The sequence below is a fragment of the Eurytemora carolleeae genome, unplaced genomic scaffold, assembly GCF_000591075.1.
Source record: "Eurytemora carolleeae unplaced genomic scaffold, Eaff_2.0 scaffold82, whole genome shotgun sequence".
In the NCBI taxonomy this organism is placed as follows: Eukaryota; Metazoa; Arthropoda; class Copepoda; order Calanoida; family Temoridae; genus Eurytemora; species Eurytemora carolleeae.
In genome coordinates this window covers 13,101-31,730 of record NW_019396126.1, presented here as the reverse complement: position 1 = coordinate 31,730, position 18,630 = coordinate 13,101, and the positions used below count along the sequence as shown (strand labels likewise).

General features: G+C 32.1%; 3 protein-coding genes across 3 annotated transcripts; all 3 read left to right on the top strand.

Moving 5' to 3' along the window:
• The first annotated feature begins 674 nt into the window (after positions 1 to 674).
• On the top strand, positions 675 to 1,363 carry LOC111695704 (actin-1). Its single transcript, XM_023465113.1, has 2 exons — positions 675 to 873; positions 929 to 1,363. The coding sequence occupies exons 1-2, from the start codon at positions 748 to 750 to the stop codon at positions 1,361 to 1,363; spliced, it is 561 nt and encodes a 186-aa protein (XP_023320881.1). The 5' UTR covers positions 675 to 747.
• Positions 1,364 to 1,506: 143 nt separating this feature from the next.
• On the top strand, positions 1,507 to 8,375 carry LOC111695711 (arylsulfatase B). Its single transcript, XM_023465120.1, has 15 exons — positions 1,507 to 1,889; positions 2,002 to 2,049; positions 2,485 to 2,528; positions 3,891 to 3,931; positions 4,434 to 4,635; positions 4,951 to 4,996; positions 5,510 to 5,648; positions 5,709 to 5,835; positions 5,891 to 5,975; positions 6,037 to 6,142; positions 6,201 to 6,281; positions 6,715 to 6,813; positions 7,284 to 7,429; positions 7,625 to 7,666; positions 8,248 to 8,375. Exons 1-15 carry the CDS (start codon positions 1,687 to 1,689, stop codon positions 8,300 to 8,302), a joined length of 1,464 nt encoding a protein of 487 aa, XP_023320888.1. The 5' UTR covers positions 1,507 to 1,686; the 3' UTR covers positions 8,303 to 8,375.
• Positions 8,376 to 8,473: 98 nt separating this feature from the next.
• Positions 8,474 to 14,987, top strand: LOC111695733 (phosphatidylinositol 4-phosphate 5-kinase 7). Its single transcript, XM_023465160.1, has 9 exons — positions 8,474 to 8,584; positions 9,374 to 9,465; positions 10,543 to 10,587; positions 11,069 to 11,137; positions 12,315 to 12,394; positions 12,953 to 13,010; positions 13,068 to 13,137; positions 14,178 to 14,245; positions 14,631 to 14,987. Exons 1-9 carry the CDS (start codon positions 8,504 to 8,506, stop codon positions 14,914 to 14,916), a joined length of 849 nt encoding a protein of 282 aa, XP_023320928.1. The 5' UTR covers positions 8,474 to 8,503; the 3' UTR covers positions 14,917 to 14,987.
• Positions 14,988 to 18,630: the final 3,643 nt, after the last annotated feature.

Here is an 18,630-nt window from a genome sequence, read left to right as displayed (position 1 = left end):
TAAATATAAAGTAATTGTATACTTTGCAGCTTTGACGAGCTAAGAATAAAATAAGATAGATATGAAACCAGAAAATATGATCCGTCATCTTCAAAGAATGATACTTTGTGATTGTCTCTCTGTATGTTGAAAAATGCTGTACAATCTAAGAAATATCAATTTGTTGGAGCACCGGAGCCAAATTCAAATATGGATTGATAAATAATTTCATTAAAAAACATTTTAATTTGTACTTGACTCCGGTGCTCCAACATTTCTTAGAGTGTAAATAGAATAAAGACGACAATTTAGAATTAATATGCTTTTTCTGCTGTTTAACTATAAAAGGATAGGATAGTTTAGCTCAGGGTTCAAGTATACCCCAGCTCTTGGATTCTTTTAGAGCTTACTCAGCAGTAAACATATTACCAAATATGGAAGCAAGCCCCCTGAAAACAAGAAAACTACATTTCAAAACTATTCAAATTTAAAAATTACTGTTGAATAAAAAAGTTTAAGTTAAAATAGAAGAAAATTTATTGTTTTAGAGTGATTAAATTGTCTCTGTCCTGAATCTAGAGAGTTTCAAGGATCTGCTGATACCTGAGTAGGAGGAAACTGCTGATTCTGCAGAATACAAGAGAACCTGGAGCTGACCTGCACTAAAGCACTGCCAAGTCTTTCCAGGATACAAACTTCCGTCATATCTCTCAGTTCCAACTTGAACTCAGCTTCCTCCGGACCAGGATAAGAAAATAAACCTGCAGGATGTGTGACGAAGATGTTGCAGCTCTTGTCATTGACAATGGATCTGGAATGTGCAAAGCAGGGTTTGCTGGAGATGATGCTCCCAGAGCTGTTTTCCCTTCCATCGTCGGTCGTCCCCGTCACCAGGTTTGTAAATAAATAAATTGTGATTCTTTTCATTGCTACAATTTTTTTTGTTTAGGGTGTCATGGTCGGTATGGGACAGAAGGACTCCTATGTCGGAGATGAAGCCCAGAGCAAGAGAGGTATCCTTACCCTAAAGTACCCTGTCGAGCATGGAATCATCACCAACTGGGATGACATGGAGAAGATCTGGCATCACACCTTCTTTAACGAGCTCCGTGTCGCCCCCGAGGAGCAGCCCGTCCTGCTTACTGAGGCTCCCCTCAACCCCAAGGCCAACAGGGAGAAGATGACACAGATCATGTTCGAGACCTTCAACTCTCCTGCTATGTACATTGCCATCCAGGCCGTCCTCTCCCTTTATGCTTCCGGTCGTACTACTGGTATCGNATATATATATATAGATAAAACTAAATATTCAGACGGGGCCAAGTCTGGAAAAAAATTAAATGAAATGAAAGAAATTAAGATATACTTTGGAAAACCAATTTAAAATTAAAATTTATTTTAACCCTCAAGCAATAATATAAAGAGAATTTGTACTTCAAACATTTAAAATAAACATTAAATGAAAGTTAAATAATTGTGAGAAAATGAATCAAAAATTGTAAAAAATGCTGAAACTTTAACATAGCAATCAGTTCCAGTGTTTTGCTGGGCCCGGCGTTGGATCTATTGTGAATACATTTACTTTAAGAAAATAAGAGAGATTGAGAGAGCGTACCAGGTTTATGGCCTGTTTTCTCTCTCTCGGTTACTACATACTTATAACAGTCTAAAAAACACCCTGAGTGAATCCTAACCCTGGTTTCCAGGATGTTATGTTCATTCGTAGTTCTGTACTTGTTAATAGTGCTACCAGAGCCAGGACTTGGTAAACAACCAAACATTCTCTTCATCCTAGCTGATGATTTTGGTTATAATGATGTTTCTTGGAACAATGAGGATGTATTTACTCCGAACCTAGAGAAACTTGGAAGAGAGGGAGTTATACTTGATACATACTACGCTTCAACCAGGTTTATTTTCATATTTCAAGTATTGCACTCTCCACTAAAACTCACTATTTCTGTGGTCGGAGAACTGAAATTAAGATAAAATTATGAAAATAGAAAATAAGACTTTTTTTAGATGTTCTCCGTCTCGAGGTGCCCTCCTAACTGGACTTTATCCACACAGGTATTAACACTGGCATCAAACTTTAATTTTGGAATCCTGATACCAATATCTTTGCGAGTGATAGTTAAATCTTTGATATTTCAAACTTTATCAATTGTACGTCTAAAAGAATTCATAGTTTAAAATATTAAAAGCCTAGAACATCAGGTTGCAGAAATATTATGATGTAATCATTGCAATTGTAGTCACGTGTTCTGTTTCTTTTTTTCTATTTCTATCGGAATGTTCTAAAGCATTTCTAATTTGTGAACAATCTTATTCAAATGAAGACAACAATTTTAATTTTTTTAAACGTTTTCTACTCTTTTCAAACACTATTTTTAGATTTAAGATTTCAGCATTATAGATATTTTATACAATTGAAAATTATGATATGATGAAATTTTATTTAAAAAAATCAGACTATTATGCTAAAGTTTAATTTTGATATTGAAGACTTGGAATTCAAAGAGGAAATATTGGCACATTCCGTCCTACAGGTAACTTTAGAATTAAAGGGCGTATACGCGAACAATGTAGATATAGGATATACGCGATTCGGTTTTGCTACAGTGAAACCCTTAATAACGAATACATCGAAAGAATTCATCAAATGTCGTATTCTTCACTTTCTGATAATGGAATGTTGCAGATATTTAGTTTTTTAATTAAATGATTATATGGAACTCTTTAAAACTGTTCCCGCATATTCAAGGATATTTATTTATTTTCGCAAATACTGAAATTTACGTAATATAGTATAAAACTCATTGAAAAATTGTCAAGACGACATTTGATAAATTCTTCCGATGTATTCGTTATTAAGGGTTTCACTGTATATAGATAGATAGATATCTTTCCATCCGATGTTTTTGTATTTTTCACACACCCGGAAGAGCGCGGTAAAAAGAGTAATTCTTCGTTCTGGAGTGATTTGGATTAGAATTTATCCTGAAAAACATTTAATTTTGTTTTGCGACAGCTACCTTTAATATAAAGGAGATATATTAGGTTCTTCGACTAGTTAGTAGTTTTTTAAATAAAGGAATTGAGTCTTTGCCCCCAACTCTGATTTTTCAATTCTTATATCTTTACAACCCAATGTCGTAGACCTTAGATATTTCAAACTGTAAATTATGCTAGATCAAAAAATCAAAGTTTGAAAGTTCATAAGTTTACACCAACAGGTTGCAAATAAATAAGGATTAGAACATTTGAGTTTGTGGCAATGACTCAACTCCTTTTAAAGTGACAAGGAAGAAGAATTGAGATGTAAATCAAAACTTCTTGTTTTTTATTTCCCTAAGGTTTGTAACGAATTAAGTCTATGTCACAAACACTGATTTTCTAATCCCTATATCTTTGCTACCTAATGTTGTAGACCTTAGATATTACAAACTATGAGTTCTGTTGTATCAAACAATCTCTAGTTTGAAATATCAGAGATTTCAAAGTTTCAAAGACAAAGGTTGAATTCCTTCACAAGTACATGTTTTTATACAAGCAGAAAAGAATTAGGAATATTTTCTGATAAATTAGGATTGAGTATGTCAGCCATGCTTGTTTTGTAAAGATCAATTTAACTCTAGGAATTTTCAAAGGAAATGAGTTTTTTCCACAAATTCAAATTTTCTAATCCCTATATTTTTTCAACCTGATGATATTTCCAATCTACATTATTTGATCTAACATAATTCATATCTAAAGCCTACGCGCAAATATATAAGGATTAGAAATTCAGACTTTTTCGCAAAGACTCAAATTCTTTGATATTTATTTCAGCTACTTGTGTTTGTTCATTTCTGCATAAACATAAACTTTACATAACCTATTTCCTTCTTGATAATACTTTTTGCTTTTAGGTTTAGTAACGGATTTCAAAACCTTTCCAGAAATTCTACAGGTTTTTACATTGCTATTTTAGATATAATTAAGTATAAAGTTTTTGCCACAAATCAAAATTTTATAAATCAATATCTTTGCAACTTGGTGGTGTATACTCCTTTGATATTTCAAACTTCTACAATTTTATCTAGGAGGTCTACTACATCGGGTTACAAAGATATAGGGATTATAAAATCAGAGGTTGCGACAAGAACTTAATTCTTTACAAGAAGTGAAAGCTTTTGCATTGTAATTATTTGATCCCTAATATTTCTTGCCACAAATATTCTGATTCTTATACCTTTGTAGCCTGATGGTGGACACTTTTTATCTTTGAAAAGGGTTTGCAAAGATATAGGGATTATAAAATCAGAGGTTGCGACAAGAACTTAATTCTTTACAAGAAGTGAAAGCTTTTGCATTGTAATTATTTGATCCCTAATTTTCTAGAGAATAGAATATATTATCTAGGCTGCAGGATATACTACAATATATAGGATATAATAGAATATATTATCTAGGCTGCAGGATATACTACACATCTTGTTGGAAGATGGCATCTAGGATACTGCCATCCTTCCTACCTACCCACCAGGAGAGGGTTTACAACATTCTTCGGACAGTTCAGTCAACAGACTGATCACTACTCCAGGATATACCTGGAGAATGAAGAGATCGGTGAAGGATACGATCTAAGAAGAGGAGAAAATATTTCATATGAAGGTATATTTCTAGACTACAGAAATAATAATAATAAAATGATAATAAAAGAAACAGCTTTTATGTTTTCGCGGATTTTCCTATGAAACGGAAGATTTCTAGAAACATACATTGATCTGCGATTATGTCAATACAATGAAGACGACTTTTTATTAAAAAGCTCATAATTGACAACTTCTCTCTGTTTAAATGTTAAGTGTTTCTGCTGTTTGAAAGCTTGGTAGAAATATCGAGAGGTTGTTTTCATTGTATTGATAAATACGTTGCCGACTGGACTAAAATTTGTCTTTTTACTAATTGATTGTTTTTGTTCTTCAGGTGCAGGAAAGTACAGTACACACTTGTGGAGAGATGAGGCTCAAAGGAGAAGAGAAAAATATTTTTAGTATTTTCAAATAAATAAAGAAACGAAACAGATAGAAATTTCAAGAAATAAAAATAAATCTGTTTTCGTAGGAAATGATTAATTTTGTCATTCATTTTTCCTTTTTAGATCATATAACAAGCAATAGTGTACCGTCACTGTATCTTTATTTTCTATATTATATTAGGCTATCAAAGCGCCACCTTCCTTGCTCTGATAGTGGTCAATTTTAATCATTCTGAAATTTTGGCTGATTATTCTATTTAAATTGGCGCATTTTCAAAAATACCGATTGTCGAAATTTCTTCTGGGAAAGATTGTTAAACTTTGTCTGCCTTTAAACCTTTATATGGATCATTTAGACCCGATTGGTTCAGCAGTTTAGACGTTGATTGTATTCGAACAGAATATCAAACTGACAGACAAGCAAAGTGTATATATATAGAGATGTAGATACTGTCTACCATCCAGTCACGTCGTACACTATATTCTTATTGTCTCTTATTGATATAGTTTAATAGAAGGATGGAACAGTTCGAATTCAACTCCTTGGTTTCTCCAGGTGTCCTTTACAGCAGCCGGAGCTCCGTACCAGGTTCCTGAATCCTATGTCAAACGTTACAAAAAGAGGAGGTTTAGGAACCTTTCCGAGGTGAATATTAAGTAATTTATCAATTAAAATCCCCACACCAAGCACATTTCTTTATTATAGGAAGATACTATAAGATACGGAATGATATCTGCGGTGGATTCAGCTGTCGGAGATATTGTGAAAACTCTGAAGCAGAGAAACATGTTCGAAAACACAGTTCTGGTTTTCTCCTCAGATAACGGAGTAGGTACGGTAAATATATTTCTGTAGATTTAGAAAGAAACTATGGTTTTATGATTTAGGTGGAGATGTAGGAAACCTGCCCTTTCGAGGATCTAGAGGTACCTTGTGGGAGGGAGGAGTAAGGGTACCCGCCTTAGTCTCCAGGTATACCTCTACACCTGAAAAGTTATTAATCCCCTAACTATTAATTGTTTTCGTTTTTCAGTCCTTTGTTGAACCTGGATGAAGGCTACACTACCCGGAGCATGGTTCACATTACAGACTGGTTTCCAACTCTTCTAAAGTTGGCTGGAGTTAGTTCAGATGTTCAGGTTGGATTTATAAAATTTATAAATTTATAAAAGTTAAATATTTATTTTTTCCTTGAAGACGGACGGGTTCAATATCTGGGAAGCTCTGCAGCAGAGAGAAGAATTTTCTAGAAATTCTCTAGTTTACTCCTTGGATCAGGTAAATGTTAAACTCATGAGTTTAACATTGACAAATAGAAGCTGTCAACAATTGATTTACGATCCTGGTGGAGGAAAGGGAATGGAAAAACTCGTTTATTAGAAAAAAAGATTAACTCATTACATTAATTAAAAAGTTTTCGGCTCACGGTCTCAACATTTCCTGGATTTATATCTAATAATGTCATTGTCCAATGTCCAGAGCTAAGATTTTTAAAGTAAGGCCCGAACTTCTAACGCTCGGGTTTTTCTTACGCACTGTTCTCTGGTTGGGTCAATACTTTTCTAAACTTGATGACTTCTGATTGGTTGAACAAAAAAATATTCAACCAATGATAGACTTGAGATATTTTTAAATTTCAGAAATTCTAACTCAGGTTCCAGATATATCTAGAGGAACAATGTTGAATGATTAATCTATAAACTGTTTAAAGGATGATAAGAGCGGACACCTGCAGCATGGTATCCGGGAGAAAAATATAAAGTTTGTTTGGGGGAATCCAGACAAGTTTGAGGTTAACAAGAGATTCAAGGAAATCAGCTCAAGGATGTTTTATTCGGTTTGGTTAATGGTTATTAAGACATTATGACGGGTAGATCAAAAAGATTGGTGTGTTACTAAAAAAATATTTTCATATTTCAGGTCAATGCTGTTCGTTTTTCTCATATCTTTAGTCCAGAAGTGAAAAATACTTTCTGTAAGTAGCCTAGCTCTGAGTCCCAAGGGTAACGATATCCGTCCTCCTGACAGACTAACTCAGATATTAAATACAGGTGGCTGTACAAATTGTATGTATCTACTTTGCGCAAATATTATTCAGTAATCAATGAAGAAAAGTATGATAAAATAAAGTTAAGTCATTTTTGAAACACGGGGCCGAGGCCCAAATTTAATCGGCCAACCTTTTTGATCCACCCTATACGATGGTTGTCATTGTCCTCTACTCGAACATACTTGAACAAAAAACAATAATTTTAAAAACTTTGAGTTGTTGTGAATCAGAAAGATGTGTATCATCTATTCGACCTGGAGAAGGATCCAACTGAAACTGAGAACCTAGCTTCCCAGTATCCGGAGCTGGTGGAGAAGATGAAGGAGAAAGTTAAAACCCTGGTCAAAGATGTAAAACCTGCTTTCCAGCCTAACAGGTTACTAATCATTTAGTCCCAAACAACTTCACAACTAGGAGTATCTTTGCGTTTGTCAGATTATCCAAGAATATGTGAATTTAGCTAAATATGACTTGCAAATGTTTATTATTTATATACCCCGGAAAATGTGTTTACAGACACCCTGAAAATTAAGTTAGAATGGTTTAAAGATTACAAGCTTTTGTATTTTAGATACAGTTTGGGCTATCCTAAATATCATGATGGAGTAATAAGGTACAAAGGATCTGAGTTTTTGCCACAAACTCAAATTTTCTAATCCCTATATCTTTGCAACCGGTTTGTATAAACCTTTGATATTTCAAACTTGGATTATTTAATCTAACATATTTCATAGTTTGAAATATCATAGGTCTACAGCACTGGATTGAAAAGATATAGGGATTAGAAAACCAGAGTTTGTTAAAAAGACTCAATTCCTTTACTATTCCGTTTATTTAATTTTTTAAATTTTCATTTGATGTAAGATTGATTTTATGGGCTGATGGTGAAGGATGTATGTAAATGAAAAGGGATGAATAGTAATGTAGAATATGGATGAATTAGGGATTGGATGAAGTATATGGATGGTGGAGAGGAGAAAAAGATAGGAATGAAGTAGGATGTAATTTGAAGAATAGGAATAAAGTAGGAAATAATGGGAAAAAAACTAATAGAGTAGGATAAAATGTTAAGAAAAGGAAGGGACTAGGATGTAATGTAAAGAATGGGAATGGAGAAGGATGTAATATGAAATAAAAGAGCTGTTAGGTTTTAAAAAATGAAAAAAAAATGAAGAAGAATTTTCATATTTTTAGCACTGGGTGGTGTGAAACAGACTGGTGGAAAATTCTTTGGAGAAGCTTAAATTGAAGCCTGGTGTACAAATATATAGATTGAAGCCTGGTGGACAAGTAAATAGAAAAAATTGAAGCCTGGTGTACAAATAAATAGACAAATAAATAAAATTAAAAATTAAAAATTGTATTTTTAATTTTATTTTAAATGTTCTCTTATCAGTATCCTAGGGTGTAAACACTAAACAAAGATTCAGTTTAAGATGAGAACTAGACAATGTCAATGTTAAAGATATTATTGTTAATATCTGGAGTGTATTCCCAGACTACAGAGAACTATTCTAGCTCCGTGGTTCAGGTTTAAATAATATTTTTCACATTTGTAAATTTTTATAGTCTCAATTCTTACGATGCTTTTTTATCGGTGTATTACATTATTAATCGCAGTGATTAGAATCTGTTATATAAACAGGATAATTTAAGAAAAGTTTAGATTTAGATACAAAAAATAATAACAAAAATATTACGAGCCCTTCCGTTTATGGGCTTTATATCCATACTACATTTATATCTATATAATAAAGCTCTTCGCCCATATATATATATATCTATATATTTATATGTCAGCTATAGCTGGCCAAACGGCTGGACCGAATGGGCTGAATTTTTAGGGTAACATAGGCTAAAAAATCGAATTTTTTTCTTTTCTTCAAAAATCTATTTTTTCTTTCAAAAATAAAAAAATTCACGGGCAGCGCCGGGCACTTTAGTTAGTATATAATATATATATAGGAGGGAAGAGCTTTATTATATAGAAAGACAAGCAGAACAAGACAGCTTATATGACGCAATTATTTTAATCTAAACCGAACTGTTTCTTCATGAAGGTTAACTTCTACGCTTACTTTCCAAATCACCCAATGATCAATAATCCTACAGCAGCTAATACATTTTCTAATTACAAAGACAGTTTTTCTCTTAGACCTTTGATATAAATTCCGTTAGATCAAACGTCTAAGTTTGAATTTTCAAAGATTTACACGATTAGGTTACAAAGATAAAACAATTAGAAAATATGAGTTTGTGGCAAAAACTCAATTACTTTATAGAAAACTGTAGCTAGTTTACCATCCGTTTATCTTGTCAGGATTTGGTTTGGGGGAACGGAGTTTGTTCTTCTGGTAGATATAGCGGAGAAATTAATTCTGCAGGAGAGCCTCAAGGGTTTGGTAGTTACAGGTACATCGCTACCAGCTAAGGATGAAATTTCAAAGACGACTGGACGGCATTTTACAGACTTTTATCTTAAATTAATGTGTCTTTATTTTCATTCAAACGTTTTGCTCTTAAAGATAAATAATTCAGACAATGTTCAAGATCAAAGATCCCATTTTAACATAAGATCGTCGAAATTATAAAGTTCTAGGTTGTCATTATAGTCTTATTTTTGTTGGTAACCCTGTAGCAACAAAACAAAAATATAAGTTAAAGATTTTTTTATGATTTTAATAAACCAACTCCAGGTTTTTTTACACATCAGAAACTGGGGATTTCTGACTGAAGGAACTAAGTTCTTTTTGGTCAAGGGTGTGATGATGTTACCGATGAGAGGATACTGACAATTTATTGTTAAAGAAATTCAAACTTTGTCACAAACTCTGATCTTTTAATCCCTATATCTTTACAACCCAATGTCGTAGAACTTAGATATTTCAAACTATGCATTCTGTTAGATCACATAATCTAAGTTTAAAATATCAAAGGTTTACATCATCAGATTTTAAAGATATAGCAGTGGGCGGAAACGTCATGTGAGTGTGTTTGTACCAAAAGAGTGTGTGTAAAGTTAACCGAACCAAAGGTGTGTACTGTAGGTTTATACAGTACATAAGAATCTCGGTATTTGCACAGTCTAGGAGAGTACATTTGTTAATTGTTAATTGTTTACTTAAAAATAAGTTTAATATGCATGTAATATATTATTTAATTGACGACATTGTTCTGCAATTTCCTTGACTGTAGTCATGTTGTGTGCCTGTACCAAAAGAGTGTGTGTAAAGTTTACCGAACTTGTCTGCAAAGCAGTGCGACTGGCTTTCTCATGCCAGACCAGCGCCATTTCCTTTCCCTTTATTCCTATTCCCTGAGATATAGGGGTTAGAAAATTAGAGTTTGTGGCAAAGACTCAATTCCTTTTAAACTAATTAAAGATAATATGTTTCTTCCTCTTCATATAATCGTCCTAATCTTGTCAAATGGTTAATACACACATTCTGGAATTATTGTTTTTAATGTTTCTACAAATCTTTTTGTTAGATGTTCAGCTTACTCTTACACTGGGCACTGGGATCAGGGGAAACGGTAATTATAATAATAATAATGATAATCATGCACACACTAATAGTACATTAAATGCAACAATGCATGCTGCTCAGAGAGGGACATCAAAATATTTCGAGTGTTTATTATCTAACGTTTTATTCAGATCAACAGATTTATAAAACAATCATTTGCAATAGAGAATAAATTTCTTTCAAGAACTGTGTTAAAGGGGGTGTTCGCGAAAAATGAAAGGGGGTTTAGGCTTAATGCGATAAAAAATCGCTTTTGATCGCTACTAATCTTACTTCTGTTGCGTCTATAAGGGGAAAATTGTTAAAAACGACTAATACTAAAAGTAGTGCCCATACAAATTCAGAAAGATGCATCATTAAACTCGGATCGTAAAAAAATCAATTTAATTCCAAACATTCATTCAGATATTACAAACAGTAGTCATCGATTGTTTATGTTATAAGGTAATTTTTATATTAAAGTATGTAAGAAAAATATATATTGCTAGGAGCGGTAAAGGAGTTACAACCTACGCTAATGGAGACAAGTTTGTTGGAAACTATTTCGAGGACGTCAGGTTATTATTGGTATCATTATTATTATTAGCATCATTATTATTATTGGTATCATTATTATTATTAGCATCATTATTATTATTGGTATCATTATTATTATTGGTATCATTATTATTATTAGTACCATTATTATTATTAGTATCATTATTATTATTGGTATCATTATTATTATTGGTATTGTGGAAGACGATGCCTGGCCGCGTTAAACTAGTTCCACAAGATTCAACAGAATGAGATAGAACGGATACAGGGCATAGTACTGATATCATCATCTACAGTCTACACGTGCGATATCGATATTGACTCGAGTTCTGAACCCTCTAGTAATAAGTTATAAGAAATATATATACTGGAAGTTATTTATGCGTTTTTATTAGAGTCTGACTCACGTCCTCTATAGTATCATTATTATTATTGGTATTATTATTATTATTGGTATCATTACTATTTTTGGTATCATTATTATTAATAGTATCATTATTATTAATATTATCATTATTATTATTGGTATCATTATTATTATTATTGGTATCATTACTTTGATTGGAATCATTATTATCAAAAGTATCATTATTAATAATAGTATCATTATTTTCATTGGTATTCATTATTATTATTAGTATCATTATTATTATTGGTATCATTATTATTAATAGTATCAGTATTATTAATAGTATCATTATTATTAATAGTATATCATTATTATTATTAGTATCAATATTATTATTAATATCATTATTATTAATAGTATCATTATTATTATAGGTATCATTATTATTAATAGTATATCATTATTATTATTAGTATCATTATTATTATTAGTATCATTATTATTATTATTGGTATAATTATTATTATTGGTATCATTATTATTATTATTGGTATCATTATTATTATTGGTATTATTTAATAAATATAAAAAATTACAACTTTCCATCTTTTATTTTAGTTCTTTCTTCCTTTAACCCCTGACTGGGTACGATTAACATGCGGGATACCGAATAAAGATTAAATATTCTGTAAATTAACAAAGGATCGAGATGAAGCATTTATCTTGAAATCCAGAATACAAGAGTTTCCAGCTCCGGTAACACCGACATTTAGTAGTAACTCTGTCTGTTCTCATAATTATCAACATTAAAACTATAAAACTAAATAATATTATTTCTCCATTAAAAGACACGGTACTGGAGAAATGTTTTGGATGAATGGAAGAAGATATTCTGGTAACATGAGACAGGGAAGAATGCACGGGAAAGGTTAAGATCAGGACTTTTCAAATGATTTCTTTTATCTTAGATATCCTTGGTATCCATAGAGAATAGAATATATAGAGAGGAATTTACTAGAAAAAAGTGTAAAACGGTCATTTTGTTGTACTGTTTCCATACTGCAGGTGTACATATTTATGCTATATAACCTGTTGGGCCCTGAAATATCATTTTATAGAAAATCTAAAATTATTGTTAAAAGAAAACCAAATTATGACATAGGCTGGTTTCATCCTGGTATACCTGGTATACCTGGTATACCTGGTTTACCTGGTATACCTGGTATACCTGGTATACCTGGTATACCTGGTATACCAGGTATCCCTGGTATCCCTGGTATCCCTGGTGTCCCTGATATCACTGGTATCCCTGTTATCCCTGGTTTCCCTGATATTCCTGGAATCTCTGGTATCCCAGGTATTTCTGGTATCCCTGGCATCCCTGGTATTCCCCAGTATCCCTGGTATCTCTGGTATCCCTGCTATCCCTGGTATCCCTGGTATCCGTGGTACTCCTTGATATCTCTTCATAAAGTCTTTTATAAAGGTGAAATGTCGTGGCCGAGTGGAGATAAATATATTGGAGACTGGGACAACGACTCCAGGTAGGATCAAGAGCTCCGGGAAATTGATTCATATTTTGATACTCTTCTCCTGTTCAGAACTGGATACGGACTGTATCTTTACGCTAGTGGAAACAGATATAAAGGACAGTATGTAAACCGAAAAAAGGTGAGAAGCGAAAACTAAACTTTCTCCTCTTTCTAAATCAATTTTACCTTGATTTACAATTGTCAGAAGTCGGTTAAAGATTCTTTTTCTTTTAATTCTCCAGATTTCCAATTTTTAAACTTCCATTTGGATTCATAATTTTCTCTTGAAATTGATAATTTTGAGCGTAATTAAAAATCTATGATTTTGTCAGATAAATTCTAGAATTAACGAAGTAAATGTTACTGAATCGGAAAATATGAATATTCGAATATTCCCTTGAGTGTAGAAAGTTGACCCAGATTAAAGATACATCAGCATAATTTATCTCAATATAACAAGGTTCAAATACTTTTTCATGTCTTTGCATTTTGAAATTGATAAACTATTTTGATAAGTGTACAATTTATCGTAAAAAAGCAAGAAAAATTCAGTAACAATGTCAGAATTTAGACGCAAACGCAGAGATATAGAAAGGTCATGCATGATGCATAGGATATGCTTGGATCGAAAGAAACTTCTTGATCCCTTGCAACTCGATGGTGATAATTAATTAGATTTCCTGTAACCATTCTCAGTTTCGCTTAGAGACATTTAAGCTTTAACTGCTTTTAGAGACAGATGGAGATCTCATCTTCGATTTATAATAATGTATGATTACGTACTTAAAAAATCAAGAACATGAAAAGTTGTGTATAGATTATGAATGATAATCTCAAAATTAATTTAATCGCAACAGTATCTTATTTCTTTTCAATTTCGCTAATAAATCTTGTTTTCCAACTTTTAAACAAAAGGTTTATCGTATAATGAAAATTTATAATTAAAGGCAGAGACACCTAGTGGTGACAATACTTACCATAACAACAACACTAAAGCAACATCGACCAATCAGAGAGCAATGTTGCCTCTCCTCCCGTCCCCCTCACCTCTGGCCATCTCGGCCCCTCTTCCCCAAGATGTTTTCATTATACGCAGCTTCAAGGAAGATTCACCGGGAACCCATAGCTCTGTAAAAGCACAAAGTTCTTTACAATTTCATGATTTAATTATTAATTAAGGAAGGATTGGGACAGTTCTGGTGGACTGTTGGAGTGAATGCTGGAGATAAATACGTTGGACAATTCAGGTATCGGAAGGACTGAAACAGTTCAGGTATAGGGAGGATTGGAACAGTTTAGTTATAGGATGGATTGGAACAGTTCAGGTATAGGAAGGATTGGAACAGTTCAGGTATAGGAAGGATGGAACAGTTTAGGTATAAGGAAGGTTTGGAACAGTTCAAGTATGGGAAGGATGTGAACAGTTTAGGTATAAGGAAGGGTTGGAACAGTTCAAGTATGGGAAGGATGTGAACACTTCAGGTATAAGGAAGGGTTGGAACAGTTCAAGTATGGGAAGGATTGGAACAGTTCAGGTATAGGAGGGATTGGAAAAGTGCAGGTTAGGAAAGGATCAAAAATTGTATTCTTTGAATGAGGACGTTTTGTAGACTACATGCAAAATATTTTAAGAAATGATGAGAGAAACGGGGAAGGAATTTATTACTTCAAGAACGGAGATATATTTACTGGAACATGGCAGGATGGAAAACAGACCGGAGAAGGTTCGGTTGGGTACTCTAACGGAAACCTGCTCCGGGGGGTCTGGTCGAATGGGAAAAGGTCTGGAAAATTTAATTTTACATTTCCTAATGGAGAAAGGTTTAGTGCCGTGTTCAAGGACGGATTAAGAGAAGGAGGATGGACCAAAATTGATCCTGTGTCTCCAAACCTTTCGCTCCTTAATCGTTCTATTTAAGAAAACACCATCTTATTGTAATATTCCTCATACAATTATATTTTAATCCAATAAATCATCCATAATTGTAACATATATTAGAATATTTCCACTTTTAAAGGAAATAAGTCTTTGCAAAAAACTTAAATTTTCTAATCCCTATATCTTTGCAACATGATGGTGTAAACCTTTTGATATTTCAAATTTAGATTATTTGATCAAATGAATTTATATTTTGAAATATCAGCAAAAACAAAATTCCTCTGTCTTTTTTCCCACAGTCATAACTAGAAAGACCCGGAATTAATTGACAGTTACAGGGAACATTAGTTCCAAAACTAACACTGAGTGTTAGAAATGGGCACAAATTGAAAGACTGGGGTTTTGGGATCCTGGCCCATATTCAGAATAAAAGTCGATAATAAAACTATAACCAACAATTCCCAATTTTAAGCTTTTTTAAAATCAAAATTATAATAGGAGTTCTTGTTATATTAAAGCTCTTGACCGTTATCAGGACAATGTCAGGTTTTCCATTTTCGGACATATCCTGAATTTGAATCATTGTCGCGTTTTCGAGACAAAACCCACTTTCCCATTTTTGAGTATAATCTACAATTCTAAAGAAAAATCACTTTCATTACTTTCAAAATAAATCACTGAAACAAAAAATTATCTTATGAAGTCTAAATTAACTTCTGAATTATTTCTAATCTAAGTTTCCACATTTTATCTGTTAAATTAGAGAATATGGATGATTTATTTTCAAGCATTTTAAACAAACCTGTTCCCGCATTTCTAGTTAAATCTATATTTTAAGAACAAATGATAGTGTTAGTTTTGGAACTAATATCCACTGAGTTAATCAGACCACTTTACATATAAATATCTTTGGTAATTTAAACGCACAATAAAGGCAGACCACACTTTGGAATTGGCAGGATTAGGTCTATTATCGTTTAATTATTAATATTTGTAAAATTAGATCGTAAAGTCGTCTGATTAATAATAAGTTAATTCCAGGTATTTCTGATTATGACTGTAATAGAACTGATTTTTAATATGCGGGCATTATCTCTTGTTAACAGAATTATGATTTAAAATCACGAAAATAACAATTTTTTTTCGAATTCACCCCAGGGGCAATACCATGTCTAACCAATCGGTTCAGCCGTTTTTATTCACTGATTCACAAGACAAATATATTTTTCTTTAAGTGAGAATTTTGGCAAGTAACTAATGCACGTTTTGTTTTGCAACAATCCGTTAATAAAGTTTAATTGTCTGAAAACTGTTCCCTGGATGTCTTCTTCATTCATCTTGATTCATCCATTAAATAAATTCATAAGATATTAGAAACTTTGAATTCTGTTATATCAGATAATGTAAGTTTGCCCTTTATTTCAAAGGATAACACCATCTGGTTGCAAAGATTAGAAAACTTCCCTGAATTCCTATTTCTTTGTTTAAAGGACTAGAAGGGGGAGGGGGAGGGTTTTTTTTTGTTTCAATCTACAGGGTGTCCCAAAAAACATGGGAATTCAGTGACGAATTCGATATCGTCTTTTCAAATAATTCTTTGATTTAGTATAGTGATACCTACTGAGAAAGCTGTAATCTGTAATAGTTTCGTCTGCTATGTTTACATTTTGTTTGTTTATGTTTTGACTGCAACCGGTTGTACTTAGTAAAACAAGAAAATTACAGTATACAAACAGAGTAAACTTGTCTGTCTTCAATTGCCAAACAAATGTAATCTATTTTTTTTATACTATTGAGATTTTTTATATACAATTGAGATTTTCCGTTCAAAATTCTCCAATTGATGATTAAATTAACTAATTAAAGGTTAAAATCAAATAAGAGTATAAAACACAAATAATATTCACGGACCAGAAAATAAACTTCTTTTCTCTCTTGATAAGCTAAAATTCTTTATTTTAACAAATTATGATTATTAATTATAATTGACATATAAGTCAGAGACGGAGAGAGAGGAAACATTTAAAATGATCTTTTTGGCATTGTTTTAATTTAAATAGATGAAGATTTTTAAAGAAAGGCATTGAGTCTTTGCCACACAAACTCAGATTTATTACCCCTGTATCTTTGCAACCTTATGGTTAAAATCGTTGATATTTTAAAATTAGATTATGTGATCTAATTTTCATACAGTTAAACCCTAAATAAGCCATAAAAGAATTCATCAAATGTCGTAACCTTCACTTTCTGATAATGGAATGTTGCAGATATTTAGTTTTTTAATTAAATAATTATATGGAGCTCTTTAAAACTGTTCCCGCATATTCATGGCTATTTATATTTCGCAAATACTGAGATTTACTTAAAATAGTATAAAACCCATTGAACAATTGTCAAGACGACATTTGATAAATTCTCTCGATGTATGGTTTATTTATGGTTTGAAAGTAGTTAGACATTTTTAAGGTCCATAGAGACATTGGGTTGCAAAGAAATAGGGACTAGAAAATCAGAGTTTGAGACCTTGTTAAGATGATTATTATTTTATATCTTCTTTCATCTCAGAACATTTATTTGACTAGAAAACGATCACAGTAGGTTTAAAACATGCAGCAACTAGCTCAATGTTTTTTATCTTAATTTGTATATAACATCTTTTTGCATAGTCGTTCTAAATATTTTTATTCTATTTTAAAATAAGATGTTTCTTTCATGATCAATAATATCTTGCAGTAGGTGATATCCAGTTGATAATATCTATTAAATAATATCCAGTAGATAATATCAATCAAATAAAATCCAGTAGATAATATCCAGTAAATATTATCCAGTAGATGATATCCAGTAGATAATATCCAGTGGATGATATCCAGTAGATAATATCCAGTATATAGTTTATAGTAAACTATATCTTGTAGATGATATCCAGTAGATAATATCTAATACATCCTAGTATATTAGGAACTGTATACTAGCATATCAGGAATTATATTCTAATATATCAGGAACAGTAAACTAACATATCAGGAACTGTATACCAGTACATCTGGAACTGTATAATAGTATATCAGGAACTGTATACTAGAATATTAGGAATTGTATACAAGTATGTCAAGAACTGTATACTAGGACTTCAGGAACTGTATACTAATATATCAGGAACTGTATACTAGTATATCAGGAACTGTATACTAGCATATCAGGAACTGCATAATACAGTGAAACCCTTAATAACGAATACATCGAAAGAATTCATCAAATATCGTATTCTTAACATTCTGGTAAATGAATGTTACAGATATTTAGTTTTTTAATTAAGTGATTATATGGAACTCTTTAAAACTGTTCCCCCATATTCATGGCTATTTATCTATTTTCGCAAATACTGAAATTTACGTAATATAGTATAAAACTCATTGAAAAATTGTCAACACGACATTTGATAAATTCTTCCGATGTATTCGTTATTAAGGGTTTCACTGTAGTATATCAGGAACCGTATACTAGTATATCAGGAACATATATACTAATATATCAGGAACCGTATACTAGTATATCAGGAACATATATACTAATATATCAGGAACTGTATACTGCAGCAAGAATAATGAAGAATGAGTATTAACTTGTAAATTGTTTGATTCCTACAATTAAAAAGAAAATTTCAATAAAATTCAACAACCTTATGAGGTATACAACTTACAGAGCATTAAATCAGAAAACCTGATATTTCATATTTATAAAAAACAAGGG

What these genes read in the sequence shown, in the direction of transcription:
- LOC111695711 (XM_023465120.1), top strand. Translation starts at nt 1,687, where the DNA reads ATGTTATGTTCATTCGTAGTTCTGTACTTGTTAATAGTGCTACCAGAG. An exon ending in ACTGGACTTTATCCACACAG is followed by an intron (nt 2,050 to 2,484) that starts GTATTAACACTG and finishes TTGATATTGAAG; the next exon opens with ACTTGGAATTCAAAGAGGAA. An exon ending in CCTTTCCAGAAATTCTACAG is followed by an intron (nt 3,932 to 4,433) that starts GTTTTTACATTG and finishes TATATTATCTAG; the next exon opens with GCTGCAGGATATACTACACA.
- LOC111695733 (XM_023465160.1), top strand. Translation starts at nt 8,504, where the DNA reads ATGTCAATGTTAAAGATATTATTGTTAATATCTGGAGTGTATTCCCAG. An exon ending in CACTGGGATCAGGGGAAACG is followed by an intron (nt 10,588 to 11,068) that starts GTAATTATAATA and finishes ATATATTGCTAG; the next exon opens with GAGCGGTAAAGGAGTTACAA. An exon ending in GGGAAGAATGCACGGGAAAG is followed by an intron (nt 12,395 to 12,952) that starts GTTAAGATCAGG and finishes TCTTTTATAAAG; the next exon opens with GTGAAATGTCGTGGCCGAGT.